At 41.2% G+C, this 9,790-nt stretch overlaps 1 protein-coding gene across 1 annotated transcript; it reads left to right on the top strand.

Moving 5' to 3' along the window:
• Nucleotides 1-3,880: 3,880 nt before the first annotated feature.
• LOC105092659 (large proline-rich protein BAG6-like) lies at nucleotides 3,881-6,218 on the top strand. The gene is given in 4 exon segments (XM_031449531.2): nucleotides 3,881-3,908; nucleotides 4,543-4,638; nucleotides 4,686-5,475; nucleotides 5,972-6,218. Coding segments are annotated over 4 exon segments (1,161 nt in total).
• Nucleotides 6,219-9,790: the final 3,572 nt, after the last annotated feature.

Here is a 9,790-nt window from a genome sequence, read left to right as displayed (position 1 = left end):
GCTGCAGAAGACCTACCTGTAATGAAGACTCAAGATTCAAGAATGTTCCACTCATTGCTTGTGACTTTTGCATCTCATGTAGGGCAACTGGTTGTCATGGAAACCCGAGTGCAGGAAACTCCTGCTGGCTCCCTTCCCAGGGTGGGAGCTGTGGGCTGACTGCCTTGTATGGGCTCTGGCTGAGCTGCTGTTGAGCTGGCAGCTGGTGCTGGATGGCTGGGGCCTACCCACTCTGGGGCAGGTATCATTCCTTCCTTAGCAGAAGCTTGTGGGTTTATCCCAGAGAGTTGACCTGAGCCTGCACCACACACTTCAAGGCTGCAATCCTTTAAACCTTTTTCTTCTCCTTTGGAGAACAGCAAACCACGGGACAAGCTCAGTTTCAGGCTCTGGAGTCAGACAGCATGGGTTCCAGTCTTGATTCTGTCACTGGTTGGGTTGGCTGTGTAGTCTTGAGCAAGACATTTAATTTTCTGAAACTCAGTTTCCTCATCTATAAAATGGGGATAAAATGATAATCATGGGATTTCTAATTTTGGCAAGATGGTGGACTAGTGCTCTGAAAGACCCTCCCACTAAAATACAACTAGATTCTGCATGAATTATAAAAACAAAACAAAACAAACAAACGAACAAACAAAAACAAACACTGCTGGGTTTGTTAGAAAGTTAGGGAAATCTCTAAGGACTAAACATCCTCTGCCAAGAAAAACACATCAAGACATTGGAGAACTGAAACTAAAGCCTGGAGGGGTGACTAATAGGTAAAAAGGAAAGTCAGGCTAAATGTTGAAATAAGCACTGTGACAGGCAAATTAAGCCTAGGGCAGAGGCAAGGTGAAAGAACTTAACTTGAGACTCTTTTAATGTGCCAGGTTCTCTTAAAGGGGGCTAAAGTAGTCCTAGGTTAATAGTGGCCCCGACTCCCTCCCGGCAGAAGCAAATGCAAATGCCCTCAGTAGGAATGCACCTCCAATTTAGGCCCTCAGGATTCCCACCGAGTAAATTTAAAATATGAGCTCACAATCAGTGATTATCAGACTACGAGGAAACAAACCACTATGAATAAGAGTCAGCAATACAATAAGCAATACACTGAGATACCCTTCCAAAATACTATGGCTATTGGAATTAGCAAATATAGAATATATGATCACCATGTATAAAATGTTCAAAGAAATACAAGATGGAATCACATCATGAAAAATATGTAGAATAAAAACTTATCAAGAATGGACAGGAAGATCTGAATAATAAACCAAGTACAACTTGTATAAATAAAAATTATAATCAATGATATAAAAATCTCATCAGATGGATTCAATAGATTAGATGCAGCTGAAGAGATAATTATGAACTAGAAAATAGAACTGAAGGAATTACCCAGAATATAGCATGGAGAAAAAAGGAGATGTAAAATATGAAAAGTAGGTAAAGAGAGATGGAGGCAAGAATAGGAAGGTCTATTATGCAACTGAGACCCACAAGGGAAGAGCAGAAAAAGCCAAGGTGAGATTATATTTGAAGAGATAATGGCTGAGAACTTTTCAGAACATGTAAGAGACATAAATTCACACCTAGACATATTGTAATAAACTTGCAAAAGACCAAAAATCAAGAGAAGACCTTAGAAGCAACCAGAGGAAAGAAACAAATTAATTATAAAAGAATGGCATTTAGACTAACAGTAAATTTATCAATAGCCACATAGAAATCCGTAAGAAACGGGAAACAATCTTCAAAGTGCCAAGACAAAATAACTATTGACCTAGGCCTGTGTATTCAGTAAAACCATCTTTTGAGAATGAGAACAAAATAAAGTCATCTTCACATGAGCAAAAACTGAGGGCTTTGCCACTGTCAGATTTCACTAAAAGAAAGTGAAGGGAAATTATCCCAAAAGGAAGGTCTGATATACAAGAAGAAATGGTGATAAAAGAAGTGGTAAACATGCAGGTAAATCTAAACAAAAATTATCTTTATAAAATAGTATTAATAGCAGTAATAATGTCTACTTTGTGGACAAAAAAGAAAAAAGGGCAGAACTCAAATATTGGATGTCAATCATATACAAATTGGGATGGGTGCTTGGAGTTAATGTGGTTTAAGGTCCTTGAATTATTTGGTGGGGAGTACTAAATAATTATTAACTAGAGACTTCTGTACATTTGAAACATAACATTTTAAGGGTAATTAATAAAAATAATAGAAAAGGAGTATGCAATTACCAAATGCGTAGAGGAAAAGAAATAAATGAGGGAAATCCCTCAGCTTTTAAAAAAGTGAGAAAGGAGAAACAAGAACCATGGAAAAGATGGGTGGGTCAAAAAGAAAGCACAAAATTAGATGGCAGATACAAGTCCAAATTTATCACTAACTCTTAAAAATTGTAAACGGGCTCAACTCTTCAGTTAAAAGACACAGACTATCAGAATAATAGTTTTTTTAATCCAGCTATATGTTGTCTACAAGAGTCACTCCTAAAACTTAAGGACACCAAAAGGCTAAAAATCAAATGATACTTCAGAAAAATATCAACCAAAGGAAAGTTGAATTGGCTTTGTTAGTATCAAAAGCATAGTCATTAAGTTAAATATTATTGTAAGAAATAGAGTTCCTAGCAATGATAAAAGTTTTAATGAACTTGATAAAACAATTCAACTCATAAAATAGCCTCAAAATATACAAAGCAAGAATGGATAGAACTACAGAGAAAATCGGTTAAATCTATGATTATTATGGAAGACTTCCACGTATCTCCTGTAGTTATTGATATGTCAAACAAAGAAACAGTTAAGATATAGAAGATTTAAACTACAAAATTAACAAACTCAAACAAATAGATGTAGATAAAATCCTAAATCTAGCAACCAGAGAATACAAATATTTCCATGCACACGTGGGAAATATATAAAAAGTGACCATATACTAGAACATAACGCAATTCTCAATACTGGTATCATATAGATTATGTTTCTGAAACCTACAGTGCAACTAGGTTAAAAGCCAATGATAAAACAAGGAGTAAAAAAATTTCCATTTACTTGTAAATTAGAAAAAAAATCACACTGGAAGATTTTAAAGTCCTTATGAATGAAAATACTACATGTCAAAACTTTTGTAATGCATGCTCACTTTGGCAGCACATATACTAAAACTTCTGTAATGCATTGTAAGTGGTAGTTTGAGGGAAATTTAGACTTAAATGCTTATTAAAAAAAAGAAAAGAAAAGAAAGCTGACAATTAGCTAAGCATCCAGCTTACAGAATTAGAAAAAGAATAACAAAACTCAGTAAAAGTAAAAGAGAGAATATCATAAATTAATCAAATAGAAAAATAAAGATACAGGAGAAGAAATCAACAAAGCCAAAATCAGTTCTTTGAAAGACTAATAAAGTAGATAAACATCTGGCAAAGTTTAAAAAGAATTTTTTAAATGTGTAAACCAATAATATTAAGGATGAGAAAGGAAATATTGTTACAGCTAGAGATTAAAAAGACAAAAAGAGAATATTCTATATAACTTTGTATTAATAAATTTAAAAGTAGGCAAAATGCACAAATTCCTTGAAACACATGACATCAAAACTGGCTTAAGAAAAAAATCAAAATCCTGAATAGTCCCACAACCACTAAACATAATTGAATAGCTAAGCCCACATAGAAAACATCAAACCCACAGAAAACTTTCAAAGAATAGATATTAAAATTCTATACAAACTCTTTCAGAGAACAGCAAAGAGGGAACACTCATCAGTTCACTTTGAAAAACCAGTATAACTTTATTACCCAAACCAAGGCAACCTCATTCATGTGCTTAAAATTCAAAAATCAAGAAAGAATAGTAGAAGACTGAATCCAATGACATATTTAAAAATCATGACCAAACTGGGCTGGTACCGTGGATGTAAGGGGTGGTTTAACATTAATACATATTATATATTAATATAATAAATATATATAATAATTAGATTTTATTAGTATATAATGTGTTCTATAATGTTATTTATATATAAAATTATAAATATATGCAGTGACATTAACAGGTTAAAGAAGAAAATCTATACAGAATAAGCATTTAATCAAATCAACACACTTTCATGATTAAAATTTCTAGGAATATAAGATAATTTTCTTCACTTGCAAGATTTGGCAAAATGGTACTTATTAATAAAAAGTAAAAAGCATTCTCCCTAACAAAACAAGGATCTTAATCAATATCCTCCTAGTCAACATTTTATTGGAAGTGTTAGCCAATATGTTTAATATAAAAAAAGAATGAGAAGGAAAATAGGAAGGAAAGAAGGAGGAAACATATAATGATTAGAAAAAAATGAAATTATAATTTCCAGGTGAGATGATTATCTACATTAAAAAGTCCAAAATAATATACCAAGAGATGATTAGAATTAATGAGTTTATCAAGGTGGCAGGATATAAGATAGCATTCAGAACTTAATTGCTGAGTGTGGGCTCCGGGGTGATGGCGGCGGCTCTTCGGGATACTTGGCTCACTCCCATCTAGGCCGGCTCTGGCCCAGCTCGTCCCCAGGAACTTGCTGCTTGGGGACCTGCGGGGAGCCGGAAGTACGGCCTCAAGATCCCCCAATACTATCGGGAAACGGAAGTGGCCATCGGTGCCATGTTGGGGGAGACCGGAAATGACGAGAGCTGTCGGCCATAGAGCCCAGAGATAGTACCAGTACCAGTATGGAGGGGCCTGACAGCCTGGAGGTGCTGGTGAAGACCCTGGACTCACAGACCCGGACCTTTATTGTGGGGGCCCAGATGAATGTAAAGGAGTTTAAGAAGCACATTGCTGCGTCTGTCAGCATCCCCTCCGAGAAACAACGACTTATCTACCAGGCTCGAGTTCTGCAGGATGATAAGACGCTCCAGGAATACAATGTTGGGGGAAAGGTTATCCACCTGGTGGAACGGGCTCCTCCTCAGCTTTGGCTCCCTTTTCTGGCATCTTCTGGGACAGGGTCTACCTCAGCCACCTATGGTGGGGGACCCCCGCCTGGTACTTGTGGGCCTAGGGCCTCTGTTCGTGACCGGAATGCCAACAGCTATGTCATGGGCGGAACCTTCAATCTTCCTAGTGATGACGGCTCTGCTGTAGATGTTCCCACCAACATGGAACAGGCCCCGATTCAGAGTGAGCCCCAAGTCCAGCCAGAGATGGCTCAGCACATGATCGGGGATATAGAGACCTTCCTACCCTGGAGCGAGTGCCGAGGTGGGTCCCAAGCGCAGCACAGTCTGCTGCCCCCTCAGACACCAGCTGTGGCCCCGGGGCCAGTAGCCTTGAGCTCTCAAACAGCAGAGCCGGCCAAATGTGAAGTGCGCCCTCTGGAGGCCGTGGAGGCTGCGGAAGTGGAGAAGCGTGCCGCCGCCCAGAGCCGGGAGCTCACCCCTTCCCGCCCAGGCCCAGCGGGCCCAACACCAGCCCCAGAGACAAATCCACCTAAGTGAGAGATGGAGAGAACCTTTTGGGGTGGGGGTGGGTTGGGGATTCTAAGTATGGGGACCAGGGAAGGTCTGATGGGAAAGGATTGCTTAGAAGTCTTCCTTGGAGGGTTAGTGTTGAGGGCCAGGGAGGGGCTCGGGAGTAGGTAAATGAGGTTAGGATTGGCGGCTGCGCGAGAAGCCCCACTCTCTCTGGGGCAAGGAAATCCAAATCCTGAGCCTGATGAAGATTCTTTCACCTGAGTTCACCCAGGCCCCATCTTTTTTTCAGTTTGTTTCTTCGCCGTTTGTAGATACAGGATTGTGTGGTGGGGAGGGTGGAAGCGGTTTATTTTCCTCTCCTCGTCTTCCCTTGGATAAGGTTAAAGACGAGAAGCTCTGCTAGTTCCGGAAGGGATTGGACAGGGGTCTGGGAGGCTAGGAAGAGACAGGGCAGGCATGGTGAGGTCGGGAATCTGAGGAAAGCCTTGGCTCACTGACTCTTGGGGTTGCACACAGCCGTCATGTCAAGGTGCTTCCGGAGCTGTAGCTGCTCGAGAGCCGCCTCCAGCCCTGCCTGCAGCGATACCGTGAGATTCTGGATGCCGCCGCCGCCGCCACCACCTCGGACAACAGCAATGTGAGCCCCGCTTCCCCACCACCTCCACTACTCCCCAGGTGGAACAGGGTGAAGTGCAGATCACCCCTTCCCCCCAAAAAAGACATTGTCCGCAACAAAATGGTTTCTGTCTGGACTTGCAAGTAAGCGATCTTTCCCTCCCTGGCAGAGGTGATGATCTTTATGACGGCCACTGTCCTTGCACCCCCTTGGTCCCTCAAATGAATTATTTAGGAAGTTTAGAAAGTAAGGGATACACTTGAAACTAACATTGTAAATTGACTACACTGCAATAAAAAAAAAAAGAATTAAAAAAAGTAAAAAAAAACTAAACTACTTATCTCTGCACTAGTTTATAAAACAATTCAGAAAAAGACAACGTTTAGGATAGCAACAGAAAGTAAGGAATCTGAAAACAAATCTAACAAAAGATGTGCAAGACCTGATGCAGAAAATGATAGAACTTTATTGAAGACATTAGAGAAGACCTAAATAAACAGGGAGGTTTGTCCTGTTCAAGGAGTCAATGACTCGTTATCCACGTTTTATCAGTTCTCCCCACGTTGATCTATAGAGCAAATGTCTTTCCAACCAAAACCCCAATAAGACTTTTAAAAGTACTTTACAAGCTGATCCTAAAATCTGTGTGGAAGAACAGTGGCCCAAGACTAGCTATACACTTCTGAAGAAGAAGTGGTTAAAGCATGCCTAAATGCAATCAGGACTTACATAACGTGTTAGTGGTTAGGATCCTGTGCTATTGGCACAGGGTGAGATCAACAGGCCAGTGCAACAGTAATAAATGCTCACGTGTACAGAAATCTGACATACAATAGAATTGGCTTTCAGGTGACTGGGAAGGGATAACTGCTGGATGTAAGGTGCCTGGATATGTGTTCATTCATATGAAAAAATGTGAAATTGGATGCTTATCTCTCCTGTACCCCAAAATAAATTCTTGATAGATTGAAATTTTAAATGTGAAAGCCAAAACTTTAAAATTTAAGAAAAAAATGTGAAAGAGTATCTTTGTGACCCAGGTAGGGAAGGATTTTGTACACACAAAGAAACACAAACCATAAGTGTATGATGAAATCAGACTATGATAAAATGAAGAACTTCTACAAACTGTAAGAAATTACTTGTAGCACATATAACTAGCAAAGGATTTGTATCTCAAATATATATTTTTTAAAAACAACCCTAGAAGTAAATAAGAAAAAGACAACCCAAAAGGAAATTGAAAGACGTAAATAGGCGTGTCACAAAAGAGGAAACACAGGTGGAGGATATACATATGAAAAGATGCTCAACCATATTAGTAGTAAAGTAGCAGCAAGTTCAGATCATTTAGAGCAGGTCAAAATCAGTAAGTACAGCCAAAGACGGGGAGCAGTGGGAATTCTCAATTGCTGATGGGAGTGTAAGTAGTAAAATCACTATGCAAAACACTGTCTTTGTCTGACAAAGATGATCCTCTGCATAACCTGGCAACCCAGCAACCCCCCACCAGGTTATGTTAGAGGTCATGTGGATGGACACATTGCAGCATTGTTTATTTTGATGAAAAATTGGAAAACGCCAAATATCTGCAATAGGAGAACTGCAGTTGAACTCCAGTTATATACTTTTTTTAAACAAGAAATAACCAAAAAAGGACAAAGAAAGATTGTAAAATAAAGGGCTGGACAAAAATAGTAGGGTAAGGCAAACAAACAAACAAAAAGGGATATAGGAGTATCAACATTATTATCAAAGTAGAATTCAAGATCAAAAGCATTAAACAGGGCAAAGAGAGACATTGGCTGATGAAGAAAGACATTCCCTGAGAAAGATAAGACAATCATAAACCTTGCTGTACCAAACAACACGGCAGCCAGTGGGTAGAAACTCCAGGGGAAAAAAAAAATCTGTCATTTGTCTTAATATTCTTCCTGCTCAGTGGTGGGAGAGCCCTCCCTGCAACGATGCTACAGCCAGACCCACTCCTGAGCTGTGTCGTGGCTTTGAGGAGTCACCACTGAGACAGGTGCCCACCTTTTCCAGTGGTTTGGAAAGGGCTCGGGGAGTATGGCCAGGTTCCCAGGGGTCTCAGTCTGCCACTGCCAGCCTCCAGCCCAGCTCCTGCGCTTGCTTCTATACCTGGCCTCCCCGTGGATGACCCCTCCTTCTTCCTGCTTCATCTTCTGACTCACCTGATGTTCATCAACTTTCTAGGCTCCTAATCTGCAAGATTTCTTCCCTGGACTTCCCTGGTGGGGGAAGGGGGGCCCTTTAATCTGAAAATGAGCCTGCTCTGCTCTCTCCCCTTCCCTGTCTTCCCGTCTGTGCTGACTGGCTGTGTGAACTTAGCAAGTGGCTAACCACTCTGAACTCGGCCATTCCCTTCTGGGCAGCACAAGGCAATGATTCAAGAGGCACAAATCATGCCTGTGATAGGGCTGGGCTAGTCACGAGAGGAAGGGTGGCTTTCTGGCCATCAGGCTCCATTTCTCCCTGCTTCTCTTGTCCTGGCATGTCTGAGCCAACCTGCTGGCCAGCACTCAGGAAGCAGCTTAGGCTAGGGCCACACCTCGTGGCCTGCTGTTGAGTCCTCACTCCTGTTGCTCTGGGCTGTGGCCTCCTCCTCTGTCCCTCAGGCCACTCCAAGGCGCTCTTTGGCATGTAGCCTGGTCTGGTGAAGCTTGCTCCTCCCCTCAGAAAGGCAGAGTTGCAAAATATCTGGGGCTTTTCCTTGTCTGTCCTGGCCTTCCTTCTAGGCAGAATTGCTTGTTTGCACTGGTAACCTGCTCTCAGGATCTGCCACTCACTAGCTCTGTGAACAAGCTGCGTCACCTCTCAGAGCTTCCGTGTCTTCATCTGTAAAATGAGGATAATACTACTTGGAGTATGAAATGAGCTAATGCCTGAAGGCACTGGCCTGTGGTAAGTACTCAGTACTCAGCAACTGTCATCATTGTCCTGGTCATCATCAGTAGTATCGGCATTACTCACTGGCAGAGTACTTTATAGGCCAAGAGACCCATTGCTGTAAGTTGCCTTCTTCCAGAGTTATTGCTTCACTTTGTTTTGAAGAGCAAGACTCCAGGTTTCTGCCCTTGTCACAATCGCTCTGTTTGTGGACATTTTTGTGATGGGTATAACTTGATTATTTGCTTATTAGTAACTCAGCAGCAGTAATTCACTTTTTCGATTGAACTCTGTTGCTTATGAAGTACCCCACTGCCTGGCCCTGCGGCACAGCCTCCCAGTTGCAGCTGTGGGTGAAGCAGGAGGAAAGGGTTCCCCTTCATGTGTGTGGGACCATAGGGGACCCCACACTAGCCAAGAGCTCAGATGGCAGGAACTGTGTGTGTGTTTTACACCAACAATCATTATTCTTATTTGTTCTCAGAAATCTCTGACAATAGCCAGCTTATTGGAATTTTTAGAGAAAATGCCCACCAAACAATGTCTCCTTTTAAATACTAGCTCAAAACCTGTGTACATGTTAGGGAAAGTTTTCATGGACTGTATTTGTATAAGCAAAGTGGGATGATATTGGAAAATTGGGGCTGGAGGAAGTGCAGAGGCTGTTACTGTACGCTGTTGAGAACCTTCTAGCTGCTTTTTTTCCAAGCACTGATTTTTATACCAGAGACTTGGAAATATTATCTCATTTATTCACCCAATAACCCTGTGAAATGGTGTGGGTTTTAGCCAGGACTCTTTGGTGGCCA

Source organism: Camelus dromedarius, chromosome 10 (assembly GCF_036321535.1).
Source record: "Camelus dromedarius isolate mCamDro1 chromosome 10, mCamDro1.pat, whole genome shotgun sequence".
Classification (NCBI taxonomy): domain Eukaryota; kingdom Metazoa; phylum Chordata; class Mammalia; order Artiodactyla; family Camelidae; genus Camelus; species Camelus dromedarius.
This window is presented reverse-complemented; position numbering and strand designations above follow the sequence as displayed.